The sequence below is a fragment of the Strongylocentrotus purpuratus genome, unplaced genomic scaffold (assembly GCF_000002235.5).
Source record: "Strongylocentrotus purpuratus isolate Spur 01 unplaced genomic scaffold, Spur_5.0 spur5_scaffold_9, whole genome shotgun sequence".
Taxonomy (NCBI): Eukaryota; Metazoa; Echinodermata; class Echinoidea; order Camarodonta; family Strongylocentrotidae; genus Strongylocentrotus; species Strongylocentrotus purpuratus.
The window spans coordinates 26,596,289-26,621,817 of record NW_022145615.1 but is presented as its reverse complement, the minus strand read 5'-3'; the positions used below and the strand labels follow the sequence as shown (position 1 = coordinate 26,621,817).

General features: G+C 35.9%; 1 protein-coding gene across 3 annotated transcripts in view; it reads left to right on the top strand.

The window, feature by feature from the left end:
• The window catches only part of LOC589697 (transient receptor potential cation channel subfamily M member 3), an 82,719-nt gene that overhangs the window by 764 nt on the left and 56,426 nt on the right, over window positions 1-25,529 (top strand). For 2 of the 3 annotated variants that reach the window (XM_030976489.1, XM_030976486.1), the window contains exons 1-3: window positions 91-267; window positions 8,090-8,137; window positions 9,569-9,654. In XM_030976489.1, the coding sequence (XP_030832349.1) occupies window positions 265-267; window positions 8,090-8,137; window positions 9,569-9,654 (137 nt within the window). In that variant the 5' untranslated portion in view covers window positions 91-264. Of the gene's footprint in view, window positions 1-90; window positions 268-8,089; window positions 8,138-9,568; window positions 9,655-25,529 lie in introns of those variants that run through there. The other variant, XM_030976487.1, reaches the window with a different exon arrangement.

Sequence of the window (25,529 nt, the reverse complement as noted above, 5' to 3'; positions counted from 1 at the left end):
CAACTTGTGGGGGCGGAATAACTTTCACCGTTCCTTATTTTCCCACATGCGATCCGCGCGCTGCATGCATCGCGCGCTGCGCTGATGATGATTACGATGTTCCTTTGAAATTGACGACGTCTGCAATGCCACTTCACATGGATATCAGATACCGGCTTTTAAACAGTACTACGAAATTGTCATTTCAGTACATTATTCATGTGATTATGATCAAGAACTTTGATATGTCCGTCTTAACGTGTGTACAGAAGCCAGATAACTAAAATGGTGAGATTCTTACGAACACTTCGTTGAATGTATCATCATTTTCGAAGCAGAATGGATGTGTAGTCCCGGGTGTTGAAGTTAGTGTCATGGTGTTGCACTAATGCAAATTTAATTAGGCCTAGCCCTAGGCTAGCGCTAGGGTCTAGGTCTAAAACTCTAGTGTCATATTATTTTGTCAATAAATCGATTATTAAAGAAGTCGAGGTTATCAATTTCGTTGGCTCACTGATTTACCTGTTAACAATAACTGTATAGAGTCTAGATCTAGTCTAGATCTAGCCTTAAGGGCTCTCTCGAAATGTTTTTTTAATGATATTATTCGAGAGAGCCTTAAACGGCTCCCATACCCCTGCACGGAGAGGCATGTAAACAAAACTCAAAAGTGGTCCAAAATCACACTTTCGCGCACCCGACCAATATTGGACAGTGGCTTTGATAAATTTTGTCGTAGAGTAAAGGAGCCCGTTTTCGGCCACTTAAGACAAAATCCTATTTTTAGGACTCTTTACTTCCTATTTATTATCATTTCTTGTTCAAATCATGAAGCAAATATTATTATTATTTAAACAAAAAAAGAATCCCAGAAAAAAATCACGAATTGCCATGACAATATTCATTTCAATTTTCACTGTTTTGGAGCCCGTTATCGGCCGAGCGTTTCAGTTTACGGCCGCATGTACAAAGTCAATAGGAAGCGCTCGCGCGCGCCGTGCGTTTCCGCGCTGATGTACAGCACAAGCGGGCGGAGCAGGTATCCCACGCCGGAGCTCCCTGGTGCTCGCCTGGCCGAAGACAGGCACAGCGGTGATCGGAAGTTGGAATCTGAATTAGACAGAGATATCGTGTGTGCGTCGCGGTGTGCGGCTGCATTGATTTAATACATGCGATGACATACTTTTGAGCTTGCGACCAGCACAAAATCGGGCTTTAAATCTGAAAAATACTTGAAATAAAGCTCATTTTATGGTACCCATATTTCTTACAGACACGCGTAAGATACTCGATTTTTCAGATTTGGGTAGCAGGACCGGCGATTACATCGCTAAAATGTGATATTTTAGGATATATTTTCCATTGCAAATGTGGTTCTTCAGTGACACTGGCATGGTATGGTATGTGTGGGATATGTGTTATGTTATTATGCGATGTATTTTAGAGTGATTTTACCTTGCATCCAACCAATCGGCCGAAAACGGGAGCTGGCCGATTACGGGCTCCTTTACTCTAGTTTTGGTCTTAATTACCGCTTTAATTTCAAAATCGGATCTAAAAATAACAAAATAAGAGCAATTTTCTTACCAGACCGATACAGCTCAGCTCCCTTTTCACGTGTACCGTGTGAATTCACGATGTCTACACAATGGTGATGACCTCTGACTGGCACTTCCGTAATTGTGGGTAAATTGTGCTGCTTCCGTATAATGCGCTGAATAACACTCATACAGCGCATTATACGGAAGCAGCACATTTACGAAGTGCTAGTCAGAGGTCATCACCATTGTGTAGACATCGTGAATTCACACGGTACACGTGAAAAGGGAGCTGAGCTGTATCGGTCTGGTAAGAAAATTGCTCTTATTTTGTTATTTTTAGATCCGATTTTGAAATTAAAGCGGTAATTAAGACCAAAACTACGACAAAATTTATCAAAGCCACTGTCCAATATTGGTCGGGTGCGCGAAAGTGTGATTTTGGACCACTTTTGAGTTTTGTTTACATGCCTCTCCGTGCAGGGGTATGGGAGCCGTTTAAGGCTCTCTCGAATAATATCATTAAAAAAACATTTCGAGAGAGCCCTTAAGGCTATCTAGATCTAGACCTAGGCCTATATTTGATTTGATTTTACTATTTTAGAGATATTGTTTTTTGTTGAGGATCTTTTCAATTCTTTACTTTGAAGTTTGACTTTCACTTTGCAATTCAATTTTCATTTGACTGCCACCACCACTTGACTAAATGATAAGATTACTGAATATAGAAGCTTGTGTAGGTGCTATCTTATATACATATTTATGTATGGTGTGTATGTGTTATAACAAATAATCTGCACGTACTGTTAAGAAACACTAACAAAGCCCATGAATGTTTTGCTTACGAAATTATTTTACGATACTATCTTAAAAGATAGATAAATATAAAACGAAATAAATATATTTTTTTTTAAAAATCCAAAATTGAGAGATATAACATGTGCCGTAAAGTATTTTGGCGACAATAGTCAAATCACTGACTAATCGCCAATAACTCAAAACACAACAACAACATAAATTTGTATACACTATTAGTATCAGTGTCACCTATCTTCATGTCACCTTCTTTAAGTCTATGATAATAGCAATTAGTATAAAAAGGTGCGTGCACAGGGAATTTGCTAAAAAATCACCATTGCTTTACTTACTTGCTTTGGTGTTGAGGCTTGAATCTTCAGCTTATGTGCCCCTCTTTACTGCTTTGGATTGGCGTTGGTATGTTCAGTATTTCAGTATTATTTGTTGTCTTAAAGTAAGCATTAAATTGGCAATGCCAAAACATGTTTTTGTGTACACTACGTGTATTTGCATTTCAGGCAGAACAACATCGCAAACTCTTGTAAGACGTTAGTGTTTTTGTAAACATATTGCATGTTAGTCCATTTTATCATTAGGAACATGTGGAAGATACATTTGTAAGTAAAATCGCTAACAAATCTTTACCCTTTTGGTTAAATTCTTGACTGATTTCAAAGTGCTTCGTATGAAAATTAAGAAGAGTGCACCAGCGAAGTTCTAAGCCAGTGTGCAAGGTTTGTCGGTTGCGGGAAAGGGTGATGACGAACGCAATTTAAGTTTGTTAACATCCTTCTTCAGGGGCATGGGTGCAATTAAGGCAACCCCGGAACACTGCAATCACAGCGCAGTTTCTGTATGAGGGGCTGTGTGCCTGTGTCAATATTTTGGTAGTGATTGACTTCTAAACTTAAAAGATAAAATCATCAGCGCATAATTGGCAAAATTCTTGGAAAATACTTTCTTTTTACATGGTACATGTACTTGGTAGCATAATGAAATATGTCATTTCCATACAATTCCTTCAATTGGATCTTTTATCCGGGTAAAGAAGTGATATTTTCTGACTGTGTTTGGGCGGCAACCTTGCTCCTTTGAAAATCTCACAGAAATAACATGTTTGTAAAAGGGGAACAACCCTTAAAAACAAGTTGCTCCAAAATGAAGAAATCATATGAAAACATTTTGTTTTTAAAGCAGTTTGAACAAATTGTACAAAAACATTTAGAAAATGCAGATATTCTTTGTAGTTTGTAGTCACAAGAATGGGGTATTGAAATTTGGATATACGTAAAGTCATTGGTATGTCATATCACAAAAGTCTGCTATTTGCTAAAGAAAAGAATACCTGGAATATAATAAGTATGATTGCTGGGCAGGATGTTGTTTTATTGGAGGATTAGAGATTGCACTATTGATAAAATACATTCAGTTACAGCACCAAGGGAAAAGCACTAAGGGAAAAGCTGCTATTTTGAGGAGTAAAACAGAATTCATACTTAGATGTACACAAATGAAGAAGATGAGAATGAGAATTTTAACATACTGTAGCTATAAATAGCAATTTAAGATTTGAAGGCTATGATGACCAAAGAGAGATTTACATACATGTAGCTACATCATGTATATTATTTACCATGGACCTATTGGTAAATCATTGAGTGAAGGACGTGTTATATGAACCTTTTCTGGTAATGTCATGAGGTCATACTGTCCAAAGGAAATATAGTAATGCCCAGGTGTGGATACTCGATGGGTGGTCACCAACACTTTTTTTAAGTGAACATGGGTATGAAGGTGTGTTTCTCTGTAGCCTATGCAAAAATACATGGCAGTCATGAGCACTTTTGAGCTGTAAGCATTAAAAGAACTTTGGTAACAGTTAATGACATAGAAATCTTACGATGAAATCATACATGTACTTCTTCTTTAGTAGCAAATCCTAAAGGAGTTGTTTGAACTGAAAGGTGAACATAAAAAATATGTTTACACTTATTACATGTGTACATGTATAGTTATTAAATTATTACTACGGTAAATTTGGTACCCATTTTTATGCGATCTCATAGATGTTCTTCAGCATTTTAATTAAGAGCCGGCACCCACTCCCCTCTTACCCCTGTTTTGATGTTAGTAACACTATCATGTGTTATGTAGTACTAGCAAGAATCCTTGTTGAGAGAGGAGCTTCATACACTACTTATGAGCTCCTGAATTGCTTGCGCCTGTAATCAAGCTAACAATGGGAAGTTTCAAACTGATTCAGTCAAGGAAGCAGGTTCGAAACTGAGTCACGTCTTTCGGATGGTGACGTTTAAAGGTCGGTCCCAAGACGTAAATAATCATGTCTGATTGATACACGTCTGTAAAAACCCCAATTACACACACACACATGCTTGTCTTTAGGTGAATTGTCTTTTCAAAATGTTAGCAATCAAGCCTAAATGCAGCTGGGTGAACTTTGGTATAAATTTATGCTGGTACTTGTGTAACCTATAAATGTACATATCTACTTGTATGTAATTGATATGTCTCTTTTTGTACTTCAATGTCACTATCTAATTAAACTTCACTGTGTGCTTTCGGTTCTTGTTAGGGCAAGTAATCTTGATTCTTAGCTTCTTTAGGAGGGCAAATTCCATGTTATTTAATATTTTTTCTGTGTGTAAACATGCTAATGGGTCAAATCCAGCACAAACTCTTAATTTCAGTTTCATTTGTACATGCACTTTAGAGGCTCAAAACTAGAGGAAATTGCATTACGGTATGTTAAAGGGACTTGTAAAATTCTTCAGATGAGAGAAAATGGTGCTAAGGTAGTGACTTCAATACAATTAAAGATAATCTGAAAGTTTGAGTGAAAAACAGACCATTATTAATCAACACAATTGGAAAAAAATGATCTGATAGATTCCGTAATTCTCCCAACTATATTCTTACAATTTAATTACATTTAAGGTGAATTTAAATCTGATACCATTCCAGACATTTAAGTGTTGAAAGATTTTAAAAAGCCTGTCTTAGTCTTATTTTCATGGAAAAACGATTGGGAAAATTTTACTGTTAAATGGTGTCACACAGTAATACCTTCAAAGATAACCATAAATATCTTGTGGATTGGGAATTTTTAAAGGGTTTTGTGCATGTTAGAGGGTTAGTACAGTATAAGGAATATAATAAGTGACATTTCATACAAAAATTACGCAATTTTTCCATCAATCTTCAACAATGTTACCAAGTCACTTTAAAGTAGTTACCCGAAGGATCAAAAGTGTTTTGAATTGATGCAAAATTCATATCATTGCGAAGGGGAAGCCTTACTAATCAAATATAACAAAGTTCTTCCCTCTTCGAAATATGTTTGGTGCCCACAGTAATCATCTGTCAAAAATGTTAATTTTGAGATCCAGATTTTCTGCCTTCAGCGGTCCTCCGTAGACATCCTGATTCATGACGTCACATACGAGACACAGCTAGCCACAAAATAGCATTTTATTCTTGTTGCTAAGTGATCCTTTTTTGTAGCGTATACGCGACTGAAGCCAATCTTCCCCTTTCTCTCTTCATCTTTGGGGGCAGATCAGTGCGGATAGTGACTTTACTGAAGGGGGATGATTCCGGGGCGGAATGAGCAGCTGGGCACTGGTCGATGGGTGTGTACTTAGCTGGCTTGGTTGTCGTTCGAAGCCATACAGCAAGCGATCACGATCAATCATCGTTACGAACGTGATGATAATTGTGGGGGGGGGGCTGGGGACGAGCTCCTGCAGCTCCACGAGTGGTTGGGGGCCGTAGCCTGTGAGCATTAGTAAGCAGGATCCGAGCTGCTTCTTCTTTAGAAATGCCCATGTAGTGCACAAGGACTTCTTGTGCTCCTTCATAGATATTTTCTTTTTCATTTCTCTGTTTCACTTTATAAATAAGCAGGTTCTGTTTTCTATCATGAATTTCACTAAAGTTAGTTTTTCATCTAGTTCTTCAATTTTTTTTGTCAATTAAAGAACATAGTGAGGTCTTCTTTTTCAATGCTAGAGACTTTATCGGAGGTGAAAGTTGGACCCGTTTCTAGATCTAATACAGTTTTCTTTGTATTTGCCTGGTCTGTTTTCATATTGGCCATGTCATCCATAATTCTGTCAAGCTTACCATTTAGTTGAGTGAACGAGGCTCTCGACTCCAGCATAAAGGAAACTAGTTCTTGGGGTATCATGGCCGGTGCGCTGTGGTACTCGTGCAATGACAATGGCGTGTCACTAGCAATGGCGCCTGCCGTAGCGGATTGCTCACCTTCGTTTGATATTACATCACTGATTTTGCTCTTAGTTGAAGCATTTGGTTGAGATTTTCCCTTCTGCTGTTGCCTTAAGTTGTAGTCTCGCGCACCCTTATCCATTCTTAAAGATATGGGATCATTTGACGGATGTTTTCACCAAATTTGCGTTGATATGTTGGGAGCTCTCAAAAAGACTGTGCGTTAGCCAGTAAGTCATTTTATAGAATTATCGCACCTTCGTCAAAACGAAAGTAGGATAATTCCTTCAATGATATGCTAAACGAAATCAAATCAAATGCTTTCCTTAGGTCCATCGTAACCATACCAATGACATATCCTTTATCAATTTTGTTTGCAAAATCATTGGTGATATTTAACAAGGCAGTAGTGGTTGAATGACCTGGACGGAAACCGTGTTGACATGGATTAAGTAAGCTATTATTAGACAGGTAGTTATACATTTGATTGAACACAATCTTTTCTAATACTTTAGATAATACCGGGAGGACCGAGATCGGTCTATATTTTGACGGATTTGTTACGTTACCACTCTTAAAAATCAGCGTTACACAGGCCTTTTTCCACGCAACAGGGATCTTACCAGTACACAGAGAAATATTGACAGTATGCGTCAATGGCACAATAATGTAGTCTTTAGCATCTTTAATTACACCGGCTGGAATTTGATCCAGGCCAGTGGCCTTATTTCTTGCAATTTTATTTATGTGTTTCTTAACATCTTGTCAGGAAATCGGTTTAAAACTGAAAGTGGTTGGTACTTTGGTCAGATATTGCTCTAAATCATCACCAAAGGTAAAAATTTGTTTACGATTTGCTGCCATGTCAACAAAGTTATAATTTAAGCGTGTAGCAATTTCCTTAAATCCAAAAATATCTTCACCATTTATGGACAACTTTTGAATCACTTTCATATATTTGACAGCATACATGTACATCATAAAGATTTCCACATTGCAACACAATTTCCCTTGTTATTTAAAATACTTTCAGAGATATTTGACTTTTTTGCCTTTCTTATCATATCGGTCACACTATTTCTCAGTTTTCTATACGATTTTATTTAATATGTTGTTATTTATCCATGGCGTTTCTTTTTGTCGCACTGTTGAAAGATGAAAAATGAAATGGAAGCTCTTATTACCAATCATGTGAAAGAATATGTTTTGAATAATACATGATGATACAAAATTTGCCGGGAAACCGCCTACTAATTGATATATTTGAAAAATTAGTTTATCTATTGGTGTGTGAAAGATAAAAACGCACGTGTCTCGCACGTGTGCGTAGTCCCATATACATCTTTCTGTGTACAGTGCTTGTAAGTTTATGAAGACTGGGCCGAATTTCTTATTATTTTGATGATTCAAGAACCTTGCAGTACATCTATGCTAGATGATCAACCTTTTCTGATCGATTTCACAATGTTTCTTTCACAATGCAATCGCATGACCATTTAACTTGTCTTTATCTTTAACCTCTTTAGAACAAGTTGAACATGGATCTTTCAGATTCCGGGTGGCTGCACGTGAAGGTAATAAGTATTCTGAATTTCCTGCAGACATTTAAGTAAGATAATCAATGATTAAAAAACCTACGTATGAAAGGAAACATAACTATGACCTTGCACTTTCAAGATCTTGTATGCTCCTCACCGTTCGTTTAGCATTGTACATCTTGAGTCCAGACTCTCTTTACTGAGTCATTCATAATTTGAATGTGTTAGTAAACCCATCTATTGTTACTTAATAGCGATGTTTAAAAGATCTGTGGATATTTTGGGATCTTTTGTACTTTTGTTATCTTTTTTTTGGTGTCTTTACAATATAATGTCCTGTTTTGAGCTTCAAAAGACTGTAAATATATTACTGTGAGGAGCATATCGACTCTTGATATTGGATTTATTTTCTAGACCTACAATGTAGCTATTCATGAATCAATGAAAAGGATGAGGTATATAAAAAAAAATATGGACTGCTCTGTAATCGGATGGTGGAGGAAATTATCACTCCCTTGGTGGTGTTCATACCGGCCCTTCTATCCCCCCCCCTGTCATAAAAGGGCTGGTATGAACACCACCTTGGGAGTGATAATTCCCAGCATCATCCTCATGAGCAGTCAATATTTGTATACCAGGCATTTAGTATAGATAGGGATAGGGAACTCATACAGGCATACTAATACTTAAATGGATGAAAATATAGTGATAAGTACTTTTTCATTTGACAACCAAACCTATATTCAATGAAAGTAATTATAATATTTGTTTTGGTGGTTTTATTACTGATTGAGGAGAATGGATAAAAATCTAATTGTAGAGGCATAAACTGGTAGAAATAATGATAATATAATAATGACTAGATTTGTAAAGTGCCATATCCATTTCGTAGAAATGCTCGAGGTGCTGAGAGTATAAGTAATACCGGTAATACATAATAATAAATTTACATACTTACATGTATACACCAAGGAAATATATATGGATGACATATATATATGGAAATATTGAATTGATTAAAAGTGGTATATATATATATATACTGTTCATGTATATGTATTACAGAAAGTATGGCCAAATAACAAAACTAGTGTGTTTCTTGTCCGTATTTACAAAAAAAAGGAGGAGGCAGGGCAATACTATTTACTATTTTGCAATTTTTTTGCAATTTTTTTCAAAGACGGCTGCCATGCTAATGATAGCTGGCATAGCCTATTTATTCACAGATATTGTGCTTGTATACTGATGCAATGTATGACCAAACAAATGATTTGTATAACTTTAGAGGCTATTTAAACAAAATTTATATTACAGGTTTCTTTCCCTTCTGGGTGAATAGCAAATAGATTTTTTTTTTAAAGGAGGTGGGCGGGGACGAGAAACACTTCATTTTTGTTATTTGGCCTAACACATATGTGATTATTCATTATCAACCATTTTGTTCTTGTTCTATCTATTATTCTTCAGGCTGGAGGAGGAAGAGAATGGATAGAAAGCCACTTCAACAAGAAGGAATGTGCAAAGTTTGTCGGCAGCAAGAGAGATCCAAGGAAGTAAGTCAAGATTTTATTATTTTATTGGTATTTAAATCATTTTTATTGAATCTAAGCAGTATGCAATTATTTTGTCTGATGACGTTCGTGTAAAATAAACAGTTTGATATTTTTTAAACATGTATGAATCGTAACTTCCTTTAGAGACCTTTAAATCCAAGCTGAAGTGTCATCTTTTTTAACAATACCTGTACTTGGCACTATGACACTCATCCAAACTCTTATTCTTTCTATTTTTCTTGTGTGCCTCGGAATATAATTGTCTAGATAGAGTGATAGACGGCGCTATATACAATGTAAATGCTTATTATTATTATTATGCAATATAGTATATATATAAATAATTAAATAATACTAATATTAAGCAGAATATTGTGAGACATTCATGATAGGAAGTCTTATATACATGTACATTACATATAATACGCATGATGTGTAATGCACTATTTTAAACATACTAATATTCTGATAAGAGTTTATGGCAGAGGAGGATTTGGGCTTCACTCACGGGTAAAAGTTGAAATGGTAAAAATAGATTTCTTAAATTTGTTAAGATATCGGTACGCCTAATGAGGAAGAGTTTGCTCTTGAGCAGTGTTGTAGTCGAGACCTTTCCTTAACTAGTTTAATGGTTCATTTATGGAACCCTGAAGTGCATACACTGTACATGTACACACACCAACATCAACAAAAACAGAAAGAATAATGGAAAAAGAGCAACAAATTAAGAAAAAAAGGGGGAAAAGGGAAGAAAATCCAGATTCTTTTGTTAATGGGGAGGAAGGGGGGGGGGGGGGAGGTCCAGTTTGTGTCTATACAGTATTTATGTAAATACCCTTTTAAAGAAAAAAAATGTACATGACTACTTAAACAATGCAGTGCATTATTGCACAGCTGGAATTGACCACTTGTATCTCATGAGTACCCCTTACTCACTTTACAAGATGTAGGCTATACTGAACGTGTTATTGACTAGTTGCGGAAGATAAGATGACAATTGCTATGCCAGCTGACAGTACTGGAGGCCCTCGATGTTCATTCGAGATCGCTCGATTTGAAGGTTTGGAGTGATCTACTTGTCTTGCATGGAAAGTAAGACTTGGAGGATTTAAGAGCTTACATCATTTATCATAAAATTTGTAGAGAGGAAGAATTTTTTCCCAGCTTACCCAATTTAGAATTGGGCAATTGTCATCAAGCTACAATGTAACTTTAGCCGGATATTGTGCAAAAAAAGCATCTGTCTTCTCTCCAATACATCCATTTAGTGAAATCACAAATCTAGAGAACTTTCTCACCCACTTTCTGTGAGAATGCTAATAAGTTCAATAAATCTGAAATTCTGAATGAAACTTAGCAAAATGGGTATAGAAATACAGAATTCCTGCGAGCCTGCCCACTTAACAGAATCACCCCTCTTCCATTAAGCTATGGTGTAATATATTAACAGGAATCATCTTTTCTTTTTAATTTTTTTCATACAAAATATAAAATCAAAGTACACATTCAGATAGGTTACTTTCCCACTTTCTTGGATACTGCTATAATGATATTAAAATAAAAGAATTGATCTATACAAATACAGAATTCCTGCCAGCTTTAGTGAATATAATCAACATTTCAAATGAAGATATAATGTAATTATAGGAGGATAGTAATTTTGGAATGATCTGTTTTTAATTCATCTAGTCAAAGTAAAAATTCTGATAGGTTATTCTCTTGCTTTTAGTGAGTGAAATTCAACCAAGAGTTACAATTACGAAACAGGATTTAAACTTACCAGCCTAACCCTTTCTGTGCCTTGGTTGGTGAATCGTGGCCAAAATATTTTATAACAATGAATATAAGTGTTGAACTTGTGTATTTAGACACAAAATTGCTATGTTTTTCTTTCTGAAACAGATAAATGTATTCCCATTTCAGAAGTTTATTCTCTTTCAGCAGATAATTCAAACAGTCACTGTTCGGAATCCTTGCAATGTGTGACAACAGTTTGTATCATTTTCTAAAATTATTTTTTAAATAGTAGAATAATGTAATGATTAACAAGAAATATAAAAACACCAAACAAACAATAAAAAACAAACAAATGAAAAACACTGATGACTGATCACTCCTACATGTATATGATTTATATCCTTCAGAATATTTCAAAAATTTGATTGCTTTCTCAATGCTTTCTCTGCATGTGTGCATGTGACACATTTCATTCCTGCTGTGCCCAGCTCGCAAGGAAAGTTGGATGTTTTCAAAAACAAATCAATTCATACAATTACATCTCCCAGAAAGTCGCTATGTCATCATTAGCTTGAGCTTGAGAAATTACACAGATTAGCACTTCCTGAGACGTTAGACCGAACGATCTTTCCTTGTTCCTATTAGCTCAATACAGTCACTTGCTTGAGAAATTGCTGTAACCCAAATGTACTGTATTAAAAACATACACGTAGAGTACATGTTCAAAGAACTTTGTCTTTGTAGAAAACATGGCCACACTTTCTTTGATTTAAGGGTGCGTTCAAGTGTCACTTTTTCACCCTAGAAATGCTGTTTTCAAAGACATTTAGTTTAAAACACGGTTGCGTTAAAGTGATTTGAATCGATTTTTTGTCGGTCGTAGAAATAAATGTGTTTCAAAGCACAAACATGAAACGCTGAAAAAGATGCGTTTTGTAACATGATTCTGCAGAATCATGGTCACTAAAAATTGCTTGAAGGCAATGGAGATCTAAATCATGATTCTATGACGTCATTATTGTGGCCTACTTCCGGTTTGGCTGACAGTCGATCGAAAACAAATTTAGAAAGTGCGCGCCTAAGTTGACCTATATTTCCAGGGTCAAACTGCACAGTGTGATGACCAGTTGCTGGGCTTGAAATAAGCGAGAATCAGCGTTGATGGAAAATCGCTTGAACTATCTCCTGCAGTAACCGTGTTTTTATTTATGATTCATGTTTGTGATTCTAGCTTCAAAAATCGCTTGAACGCACCCTAACTATATTATATGCAGGGATCAACATCAGTATACATGTATTTTTAAGCATCCAAATTAGCCTATTGATTGGCCAAATAGCTGGCTAGTTTTATGTTACACAAATTTCACAGAGTTTGCTTACCGTATTTTCCGGCGTAAAGGCCGCAGTATTTTCGGGTGAGAAAAAATCAAAAAGTCGGGGTGCGGCGTATACGCAACAACAACAAAATTCAGCGGTCAAAACATCACGTCCATTTGCACGTATGGGACTATAGGAACGGTAGCATGACTAGACAACGGTACAGGACAATTCTAGAAGAACTCCACACAACTTACCGACAAGTTTATGTTGCATAGTTGACATGAAGACGAAAAAACTTATTTTTTTAATAAAATCTGCCGATAGATCTAGATCTAAGTCCATACCATTGCATCGCCAAAAAGTAAACAAAGGGACAGGCCGTTACTTACGGAGCTAGCTGCCGCGCAACGCAACTGCGCAGGTCGAAAAATGCTATTTCGGATTACACCGTACATCGAGGAAGGGGTATTGTAGGATACCAAATCTGCGTACGATACAGTACTAGCTTAAAAATCGATGAAGATCTGCTAAATTATGATCATTTTTGAGGTTACCTTCTTGTTGATTTATAAGAATATTGATGAATTTGGTATAGTTTGTAAAAAAAAAAAGAGTGTTCTACAAGAAAATTACGATCATTTTGTTTGGTCCGTTTTTTTTTTCTCCTTTTTTTTTTTTTTTTTTTTTTTTTTTGTTGTAGTTTTTTTTTTTCCTCTACGAAATGTCAAAGTTGGGGGTGCGGCCTATACGGCGGTGCGGCCTTTACGCCGGCAAATACGGTAAGATGATAGCTCCAGCTAACTGTCTACAATCCCCCATATACATCGGAGTGAGAAATCTTGGTAAAATCATGGATACGTTCTGAGCACGCCAATTCCTCAAGATCATAATATCTTGTGAGCTATATTGATTTGTAGGGTTAATGCAGACACGTCAAGCAAGTGCGAACTCTATTGAAGAGCAGGTGGAAATTATTACGTGCTTTATGAAGGCATTATGTTAATCCACCTACCCCCAAACTTTGGATGCTGCTTAACAACTACTGTGTCGTCCAAGATGAACTCTGGAAAGGTCATATTGACTTTAAATTCTGTACACGGTTGTCTCTGCATTACCTTTTTTATCCAGGGATTTTACGATGCATCCAATGTACAGTATATCTATCCAAGTCATCTGGATTCTCATTACTTTTTTGGTTGAATTCTTTTTTTTTAAGGAATACATTGATCCTTTCAAATCTCCTGCAGAGAGTTTGATTAAATGGTTATGGTACTTTGATTTTCGTCATACGGAATCTACCTATCAGGATTAGTTAATTATGCATTAATACAGAAAATGCAAAAAGAAAAAGAAAAACAAGAAAAACAAATAAACAAGTAAAACATATTTATTCAGCTTAGAATTACATTTAAAAGCACCTGCACACACAAACATGTACACGCACACACACACACACCAACACCTGTGTTTGTTCTACTGCAAAGGATGGTTAGCTTGTTTTTCCCTTTGTCTTAGCTTTTAATTTTGTCACGTTACATTTCTGTTGATTTCATTAGACATTTTTCAATCAAATTTGTATTTGTAATCCTGAACATTTGTTTTTGATTTTTTTTGCTTCTGTGAGAATATTTTTTACCACCAATATTTGTCTTCTTCAAACAATAGATTGCAGGGCCTGATGTTGCCATAAAAGCTGATGAAAAGCAGCCCATTAACAATACCAAAGTTACATTTCATTTTGGTGTGATAAGAAGAAAAAAAAGTGAATTAGATTTTAAAAAATTATAGTATTCAAGGGTTCAGTTTACAAATTAAATACTCATTAATATCTTTCTTGAATCTGTCCATGTTTGGTGCAGGGAGAAAGATAATATAAGGTGGGAAGGAGGTCTAGTAAAAACTCAAAGACTATGCTTTCCTCTGAACTTCAGATTACTTTTCTTTCAAATGCTTTTATTGTCATCAAATATCAACGCAAAGGTTTTCATGTACAGTAGTGATTGAAATGTGAAATGATAAGCAGTTTTTAGCACCAACAAATATTTCAATACTCTACAAATACCACACTGTCTTCTAGTACTTTATTCTTCCAATTTTTCAGATATGTAATTGAATGAGCATTCAGTCTATTATGGAGGGGTAAAAAGTGAGAGTTAGAGGCAGATCATCTTAGTTTATAAATTATACATGCGCAATTTCGTTTCGGAGAGAGGGTGCTTTAGTTTTGCTATACCTTGTATGTACGTGCATGTTTGTAAGTGTAGGTTGTATCCCATTTTAATCGCAGTGTATCAGGGAAGTCAGCTCACTTGACGTGTAAGAAAACCTTGCATTCACCAGGAGCTGTTTCCATAATGAGGTTAGAAAACAAGGGGGAGGAAGAAGTGTATTCATGAGAAACGGTACTTTGTACAATTGAGTGAAGTTAACATACGTCAAGGAGAAACTCGAAACCTCTGCAAGAGTTTGCATGTTATCAATGCTGGCATTGGCTAGACCTTGTATTCCATGTCTGATTGCATCATAGACAATGATTCATTTACAGGGAGAATGGGAATTATATGTTCTTAAAGGGACTTGTTAATATTATTCAGATGAGAGAAAAAAAAAGCTTTTTAAAAGAGATTTTTATGTCTTATTTTCATGGAAAAACGGTTGGGAAAATTCAAAAATTTGTTGGGAGAATTTACTGTTAGAAACTTAGAGGGTGTTGCCCAGTGTCGTCCTCAAAGAAAACCATTAATATCTTTGTGGGTTGATAATTTCCAGGATTTTTGTGCATGTTAGAGGGTCAGTACATTTGAAGGAATATAATAAGAAACATTTCATACAAAAATTATGCAGTTCATCAACCTTCAACAACGTTAGCGATTCACTTTAAAGGATGATGTGCAATTGTGTTCCCTGTAATTGATTAAAGGAGGTCAGTAAAGAGAAGTGTACTAATGAGATTCGGAAGAAGAACAAATGACTATGTGCCTGTAACCATGATGTAATGGAAGCTTTAATACAAGGATGTGCGAGTGCATGTACAGGAAATGAGCAAACCTTGAGAGAGAAGAGAGCGGATTTCCATGATAATTATTACTTCTTAAATTTGTTCGAATTGAGGTTGGATGGGGACGATTGAATTTGTAGAACATTGACATCTTGGAGTTGGGCTGCTAGATGAGGTTGAAAGCACATTTAATTTTGACTGTTTGTTTTCTTTTATCTAAACTGAACTTAGATTTCATGATCAGCTACCTTCAAAGTATTTTATTTTTTCGTGAGAATATTTTCAAAGTTTCATCGTTGTGACAGGGGCTCTTTCTATGGGTTCCCTTTCATTTATGCTGGGGGCCAAAATTTGGAGTGCTGATAATTCTGTGATCTGATGCTCATGCAAACATTTTCCCCAAAGCCCCCCTTTTTCATGTGCAGGTTTATTCTAGTGTCGCATGGAAAATTCCTCTCACTCCTATCTGATTTTTTTTTAAATTTCACTGTATCAGAATGGTCACACTACAATGTATATCATCCGCTGAGAACCAGAATGGTGTTTAACTCATTTAACATTGTGTGTTAACACCTTTCTGGCTCTCAACAGTAATATCCAGAGAGTAGATTTGAGGAAAGTTGATAGATGAAGATGGTGTGAAACCAACTCTTGATACAAAAAATGGGGACAAAATACTTTGATGACAGTGAATTGGACTGGAAACCCCCTGAAGGCTTTGGACAAGACAATATAGGCTGATTGAAGTACACATGTATCAGTAAGGCTGCGTTCATAAAAAACGATTTCAGCCGAGAAATAGAAACGTTATTGCATTTTGGGGCAGTTCATACATCGGCTTATGTTTTAAACAAAAATCATTTGTGGCCAATTGAAAAAATGTTGTACAAAGTTAAAAGAACATAATAAATTACAATGTTTACATACACACAAACTGAACAGTAATAATAATACATCTACCTGTAGTCAGTGGTATAATAATAATATTGAATACATTGATGCATGCAGGTTCAGATGAACAAATGTACAAAATGTGAATGGCACAGTCCATGGAATATATAAGGAACGCTTAACATGATAAAGGAATTACACTCTACTCCAGTCACATTCTATCAAAGATAAATTTCAGAAGAGAAAAATATGACTAGAGGATAGAGAATAGGAGGTGGAAAAGGAGCTTAAATGTCCATTCTGTGATGATACCGTTTATCACAAATATAACAAAGCTAGTTATTTGAGTCTTTGCTCAGGCCACAAATATCTTTACCGATTTAACATGCTGAGTGCTTTGTGAATAAGAACCTGACTTTGCCCCTCTCCACACCAAAAATAGAAGTGTTTTCATAAAAGTACTTACCGGTATTAAAATTGGTGATTATAATGGGTGTTTTGTGAATCTAGATTAAAATAGTTGTATGAACGCAGCCTTCGTTATACAGGCATCTTCAACACGCTCCAAGGGAGTCACGTTCCCTAATGACGGAGCCCTAGATCAATACCTCCTTGGACGAGGTTTGGCAGTCAGCAGAAAATTGCCCTTTACTACAACTATAAATCTTTTGTTTTTATGCTTGATTTCTTGAAGTTTGTTGATGAGAATTTCAATGTTACGTCAATGGTGCTGGGTTTTTATTGCCCTGAAGGCAGTTGCAAATTCTGTGTATGACTGCTCTTATTTTCAAGGTACATGTTCTTTTATTTTTAACCATGTAATTATATTTTTAACCATTTGTAGCCACTGGCAGAAAAATGCCCATACTCTGAAATTGGCCCTCATAATAAAGGCAACTGCCTAGAGATCCAAAATAAAACACCACACTGAATTCTTGAAGTATAAATGTAGTTTATATTGGCCATAAGGCCTGTTTCAGATTTGATGCCAATTTTTTTATCACATGATATTTTTAATAGATTAATTGTCATTCTTTACTTTAGAACAATTTTTATTTAATTGATCAGTTACTACTGCTTTTAAAATCTTTGATAGATTACAATTGCCTTTAGGAATTTAAAACAGTAAACAAAAAAAGGCCTCAGCTTGATTGTGTAATCAAAGTAAAACTCAATACTGCTTGTAAAAGTGAATCACTGATTAATCTCCAATGTTACTCTAATGAACTGATGATCAATGAACCTGATTAATCAGTGTAAAATGAAAACAAATATGACATCATAAAATAGGTCAATGCTGTGCACTTGATGTGTGCTGTGAGTTTAATCCATAGGATTAGCTGATCTGAGATTAGTAGGTCAAATCCCTTGAAATGAATTTGATGTTAAGAAATAAGTGGTTGATTATTTAAGGTTAATAATGGATGAGTATGCATCTGTTGAATATAGAATTTTAAACCGATAAAATAAACAAGTACATACAATATTCAAGTTCAAATTTGAGGTCAGGCTCATTTCAAATTCCATGAAAATATAGATTCTTTCAAAGTCCATAAAATAAAAATTCATTTGAATGAATAAGATACAAATACACTGATTTGTTGTTGTTATTTTAATTGTTGTTTTTCTGTGTATTTAAGTCCACCCTGATATTAATTTGGTTTTAATAGGAGCTAAACAATGAGAGGAACAGGTCAGTGAAAGAAAAATTTTGCAAATTCGAGAAATTAGTTGTTTTTATATTCTCAAACTGATGTTTGTAAACATTCTGTCAACATGATTACACCCCCTACATGACCTTCAGGTTGACAATGTAAGAAACAGATTCTGCTATAACATGGACTGCATGCAGAGCATTAATCACTTGATGAGAGACTTGTGGAAAGCTGAAACAATCAATTAAACCTGTTCCAACTTTCAACTTGGCAAGCTCCTCTGTCAATTAACTTCCTTCATGCTGACCCGTGGTTGAATGAAGAAAAGAGACGCCAATTAGAAGAATGCAAGGCTTGTATGGATGCATGTGTGTCAATGTATACAAACAAAACTTGAAGTACGGTAATTTTAGAGGAAAGAAAGTGATAGAGAAGGCTGTTTGAGAACAAGGTCATGCCTGCATTCATTTATTGATAAGTGGGCACATACACTTTAGAATGCATTACTAATGTAGAGTGATGGGAGAATGGGAATGAAACGGGTCTTGAATAAAGATGCAAAGTGATGGAATGGAAAGTAGAGAAGAAGTGAACAAAGGAAAAACGTGAAAGGAAGAAGATATTGAAAGGTAATTATTTGAAAAGATTGAAGTGCTAGGAGACAGAGAGAGAGAGAGAAGAAAGAGAGATATTTTCAAGGAGAAATTAATGAAGTAAAGTCTTAGCAGGTTGGAAATATAAAATATGTAGCTCGGTCTGATTTGAGGAAAGGCACATGTATCTGTTTAAAGGTACTATGTCCCATTATAGCTGGCCCCAAAAAATGAAAAGGTTAAATTCCAACTGCATTTGAAAGATAATATTAATTTAGAACTTCCCTCAAAACAAAAGAGCTTGAAAATGTCTTTTTGTAGGAAAATAACGACTGTTAGTTGTCAAATCGAAGATAGCGAATGCGTAAAGTCTAGAAAGTTAACGGTTTCCTTGCATAACTTGAAAACTAGGACACTGCTAACGTTCAAATTTCACAGATAGGACATACGTGACATATTCATAATTCCTGCAAAGTTGTACAGAATATGATGTTGGCTGCAAAAGGGATACACTCCCTTTAAGCATAGACCTACTAAGCCAGGTTATGAATTCAAGAAAGATTGACATGGACATGTATGCCTCTGGGTCAGTATTGATTTTGTATTGGTTGGATATTTAGTATGATTTTAGATTAGCTGTGACAGGCTAAAATGAATATATTACCATCCTATTCATGCATGTTTCAAAATACATATTGATTAAGTAGCAAATAGTCATCTTCATGATTCAAAGTGATCAGGGCGAATCTGTATGTAATCTTATCGTCTCCCTGGTGACAAAACATCAACAACGCGATTACTCATCGAGAAAGAGAATTGCAGAGAAACGAAGAAGGAAGGAAGGAACAATCGTAGAATGTATTCCTCAGCTGACACGAGAGAAGCAGCTGTGATATCAAACTAATTCTTCATCTTGTATGATCTCTTCCTTGAATGAGATCAGAGGATTAGTGAATTGAGATTGTTGATATGTCTTCCTGTTTTCCTGCAGGATCAATGCTGTTTTGTCATTCTCTATCTTTATCCATCTTTTTATTTTTTCTTCTCCTGTTATTACTCCCTCTCCTTCAATAATTCTACCTCTCTCTTTCACTCACCCTCTCCTTCAACCTCTCTCTCTTTCTCTCTTCTTCCCCCTTTCATGCTCTCTCATATTTTACTGCTCATATCTTCCCATCTTCATTTTTATCCCTCTCTTTTCTCTGTATCTTGTTGTTTTTATGTGTTTTACTGTCTTTCTGTAAACCCAAATCTTTCTTTTATTCCATAAATGTCTCTCTGTCTGCCTGTTTCTCTGTGGTTTACTGTCTCTGTCCCTGTACCCATTACCTTTCTCCCTTTCCATCTTTTATATATCTATATATTTTTTTTTATAGTTCATTCATGTTTATCCCCTTCACCTTTTCTTCTTTTAGTTTTTCCCTTATTCACTTTTTTTTCTAATTCTCTTTTTACTATTTTAAAATTTCTCTTTTTTAAAAACCTTTCTATGAACCTTTCACTCACCAGGGCCTTGTGGCACAAAGCGGAGCAATTGATTTTACAAACGACTGATTAATTGGTTGTAAGATCAATTGATTGTGATAACGCTCAATTGCAAAATAGAAATCAATCGCTTACTTACAGTATGTTTGTGTTCAAGTCCATGGAGGGTTGAGGAGTATCCATCAATTCAGAGCTTCCCACTTCGCCTTTTCTGTATAATCTCTGTCTTTCTTTCCTCTCTTCCCCTCCCTATTTGCCTTTCTTTGTTTTACAAGATACAATGATTCATGATGAGGGAGAGAGAGAGAGAGAGACAGAGAGGGAGAGAAAGAGAGAGAGAGAGACCTTGTAATTATCATGGATCATCTTGTCGTGAATCATTGAAACCAAAAAGGATTGTCGCAGGGTTTCCAAAATAAAGCAACCCTCGGAAAAAGAAGATGATGTAAGCAGTCGTGACTTGCAAGACCTTGAGCCGTTGAGGTTTCAAAAAACAAATTATTGCCAAAAGTTTTAAATGAGCAAGACAGACAAAGATCAAGTAAAAGATGCTAAAACGGACAAACTGTTTCATTGGTATGAGTTTTTCTGAACTCTCAAACTTGTCCCTGCAGGCATATGTTGTATCTGTACATTTTCAGAAGGGATTGATTATATCTCTTAGCAACAATTATGGGGCCTCACATGCAACGATACGCGGGTCGTTTTGTTTTTAGCTGTAGGCATAATGTCACTGTCCTAGTCACCAATACCATTATTGACATCATTTGACACATGTGGTACACATGAAGCCTCTCCTAATATGAGATTATTAAAATATGTGGGGGGAAAAAACACACTCACAAACTGATTTCAATGCAGAATTTAACTGATCATGATTGCTAAACACTAAAATTCAAAGAAAGTATAAATGATGACATCTAAACTGCATGCATTTTTTAAGGACAGCAATGCCAATGTGAAGACATATACAGTGTAGTTTATCTGCATATCAAAGATGTCACTCATGATAAATGATAAAGTGGATCACACCAGATGTTGAAATGTAGGGACTTAGGATTTGTATGTCAAAGCTGTCGGCCCTGATAAATGAAAAAATTAATTGCACCCACTATTTAATTGAACAAGAAATGTTCCTTAATTGTTGACAAGAAATGTTCCTTAATTGTTGACAAGAAATGTTCCTTAATTGTTGACAAGAATACTTCAGACAAATATTCATGTTTCATTTGTTCAGTCAAGTCTGTAAGGAACAGCAATATTTGATTTGTTTTTCGATAAAAGTCTGTAAGGAACAGTAATATTTGATTTGTTTTTCGATAAAAGATAAAAATGCCTAAAATGTAAATCTATTTTTAAACTGCACAAAACTTTTGAGTCGATAGAGGTAAGAATGTTATTGTTATTAAGTGCATTTTTCACTTTCATTTTTTCCTTCTGATTATGTTTTGTATTAACACACTTTAGATGTTCTAAAAGCTTTTAGAATTGATTTCCCATCATAGCCCTTACATGTAAGTGGCCAATAATTCCTTAAAAGGTTCTACATGTATGTCCCATTTGCAGCCAACATCAAATTCTGTACAACTTTGCAGGAATTATAAGTATGTCATGTATGTCTTATCTGTGAATTTAAATGTTAGCATTGTCCTTTTTACTCAAATTATGCCAGGAAACCTGTTTACTTTCTAGACTTCACTGTCAGACACTATTGAGTGACTAACTGACTTTGGTAATAACGTACATGTACATAAAATGAGCTGTAAAAGTTTCATGAGCATTTGTCTACATCAATAACCCACTGCTTGTAATGGCAAAAAATAAACTGATTGAATCTTTGTGCAGTAAAATACGTATGACCATTCGGTGCAAGGGTCTGAATATCAGCATTAGTGATTGCAATCACTTACATCGATTTGACAGCTAATGGTCAAGCCCTTTCGTTTTGAGGGAAGTTCTAAATTAGTATCATCTTCCAAAAGCCGTTGGAATTTAACCTTTTCATTTTTTGGCCTTTAAATGGGACATGGTATCTTTAAACGAGGGAAGCGCTCCCCTTCTTCTGACCCCTTGAGGGGGCACTGCATTTTTTTTCTTTCTGACTTCCATAATGTAATTGTGGTTTGTGGGATTGCAAGATGAATCATTTACCATTCCCTTCTAAATGTTACTTTTAGTGGGAACCCGTCCAAGACCTGTCACTTTTCTATTTAAAGACCAAACCTGGAGGTGTATTTTTTTTTCATGGTACATGAACCTGAGGGTACTATGAATCAAATCCTATTTTGTTTAGAAGAAAGATAATTTGTTTTGTCAATTTTAGCTGAATGAAAGCCCTATGTTGGATATCATGTTTTTAAAACTCTATTTCATATGAATGGATACACAGTCTCAAATTTGGTTATTGACATTATGGCCCGAATTCACAAAGGAGGTTTGTCGACAAACCTTGGTTTTCATACGTCATATGACGCGTTTTACACATTTTTTACAAACCTGGTTTGTAAAGAACAAAAGGAGGTTTGGCGAAACAAAAGGAGGTTTGAGCTCAAACCTTGGTCTGAGCTCAAACCTTGCTTTGTGAATTCGGGCCTATGAGTCTGGCTGACTGTAAGCTGTTTCCATTTGAAAGAAAGTAAGGGGACAGTTACTGCTAAATTAAATCTCTTTGGTTTGTGAGCATGTCAGGGTTTAATCTAATTTCAGTTTATCAAAAATGGGAATATGTCTCAACCCATTGTTTTTCCCTTCCAAAAAGAGGTGAATATCAGGTCAAGATACTTTAGGTAATTAACTTCTGTCTGTCTGTGGCAGCAGGAAAAGTTACTTAATTCTATAAACCAAAAATAAACTTAAAGCTCATTGTAAACACATTCGACCCGGGGCCTTTTTTTAACCTGTGACAGAAAGATATTCATACGTCATATCCACTGGTAAGGAAGTTCTTGTTTTCCCTCTGTACGTGCGCAATAATTACTCCACGTGTGCAGTAATTGATTCACGTGTGCGCACGTTCCTTTCTCATCATGGGTGTGAGGAACCTGAGGTTTAGTCACATGATTCACATGACAACGACGAATCATCGTCAACCTTTAAATGGCTTATGACAGAGGCTTGAGTTGGTAGACAAATTTATCAAGGTTTACGATCATCTTTTTTACCAGAAAGCCTTATTCTAAAATCTACATTTAAAGGTAAAGACCAGTATTGGCAACGCCCCAATTTCAAAAAATGAAATGGAAGCTCTCATTACCAATCATGTGAAAGAATATGTTTTGACTAATACATGATGATAAAAAATTTGCCGGGAAACTGCCTACTAATTCATATATTTGGTAAATTTATCTCTCTCATGGTCTGGTGAGAGAGATAGGGTAGTCCCATATACATCTTTCTGTGTATAGTGCTTGTAACTTTACGAAGAATGGGCAAAATTTCTTATCATTTTGATGATTCCAGAACCTTGCAGATGCTAGATGCTAGATGATCAACCTTTTCTGATCGATTCCACAACGTTTCTTTCACAATGCAATCGCATGACCATTACTGGTCTTTACCTTTAACATTCATTTTTTGTTAACTGTTTCATTTTCTGAACTTTACTTTTGCCAAAATACTATTTTTAGCTATAAGGGGTAAAATATATTTTTTTGGTTTTTTGGTTTCATTTTCTGAACTTCATTTTTACCAAAATATTATTTTTTGTTAACTATAAGGAGTTATATATTTAATGCTCAACAAGCACTTGTACATGTTAATGTCATTGTATGATTGTATGATGTTGGTTAATAAAATCGATATCAAACATCGGGATGGCCTCTTAACTTAAGAGCTCTGGAGGACAATACGTCAAATTTACCCTTGAAGAACAGGATGACGCAAGGTGTGTTTCCTTTACCAAGGAGCTTCACAGCGCCATACCTATACAATGGCCTTTTCCATGTGATTTAAAAAACGGGGGGGGGGGGGGGGGGGGGCAGAGTGTTGTCAACCAATTTTTTTCTCCTGCCCTGCTGTCACGAAAAAAACCAACAGATAAAATTCATACAAAGAGGGGCAATAAGACATACATGTACCTACAGACGATCTTGCCTTTTCACCAGCAGTATTTGCTCTGGGCCTTATTTTTCAAAGGTTGCGATAGGGTTTCAAGTTAGGTCTAGGGTTAGAGTTAGGATTGCAATTGGGTTTGAAGTTAGGTTTAGGATTAGAGTTAGGTAGGCCTGTAAGTTGGGGCTTTGATCTGATACGAAGATCGGAGAGACACCCTGACAATGGACAAAACATGCGTGCCTACATTATAATCCAACATGGCGGCTCGCGTGTTTTGCCTCTATTCGTAGACTATGTTATCAATTTCGAAGTCATGAAAAGGCAATTGAAAAATTTTGGCATTAAAAAAAAAAAAATTCTGCCAATTTTTTCTGATTATTTGCATTGATTGGCGATCAGAATTTTATTATGATTTGATTTCACCTGATCGGCCCCCGATTCGATGATCGGTTACAGGGTTAGTTGCGATTGGGTTTGAAATTACATGTAGGTTAGAGTTAGGATGGAATATTATGAATGGTCCAGGGTTGAAGCTGTGTATGAAGTGACTGCAGAAACTGACTTTTAGTTCAATAAATCTTTTTCTGAAGGATTTGCTAATGGAAAGGTGCAATTTACTTGCAGATATTTTGTGTTAATTTATGGTTTATTTACCAGAACTCTTTTAGAGCTTCCAAACGTGCTAAATCACTGCCACCATGAATTTTTTTCGCTGATCAGAAAGTGCTGAAGCATTTCCTCCTCACTCATGAGGTTTTTGACAGTATAAATGCGCTGCCCTGTGAGAAACCTCCTCGTGGTATACTTATCTCTATCCACTGAGGATTACTTTCTTTGTTTAGCAGCAAGTAGTACGTCAGACTAGTCTGACCATGAACTTGTTGTCATGAGGTCATAAACTCTTTATACTCATGAGGTCATAAGCCCTTTATAATTGGTGTATTCCCCCTCCTCTTATCCTGTGACCGGCCTTCCCTAACTCCGCTGTCTGAGAGAAAGTGAATTAAGTGCCTGCTCATCCGCCATTTGTATATATAGAAACGAAAACAGTTAATATGGTACCATTTGTGAATCTGATGAGAGGGCAGGGGGGGGGGGCATGTCAGAGCAGACAAAGACGTTCGTCAGAGAACTGTCACTGGA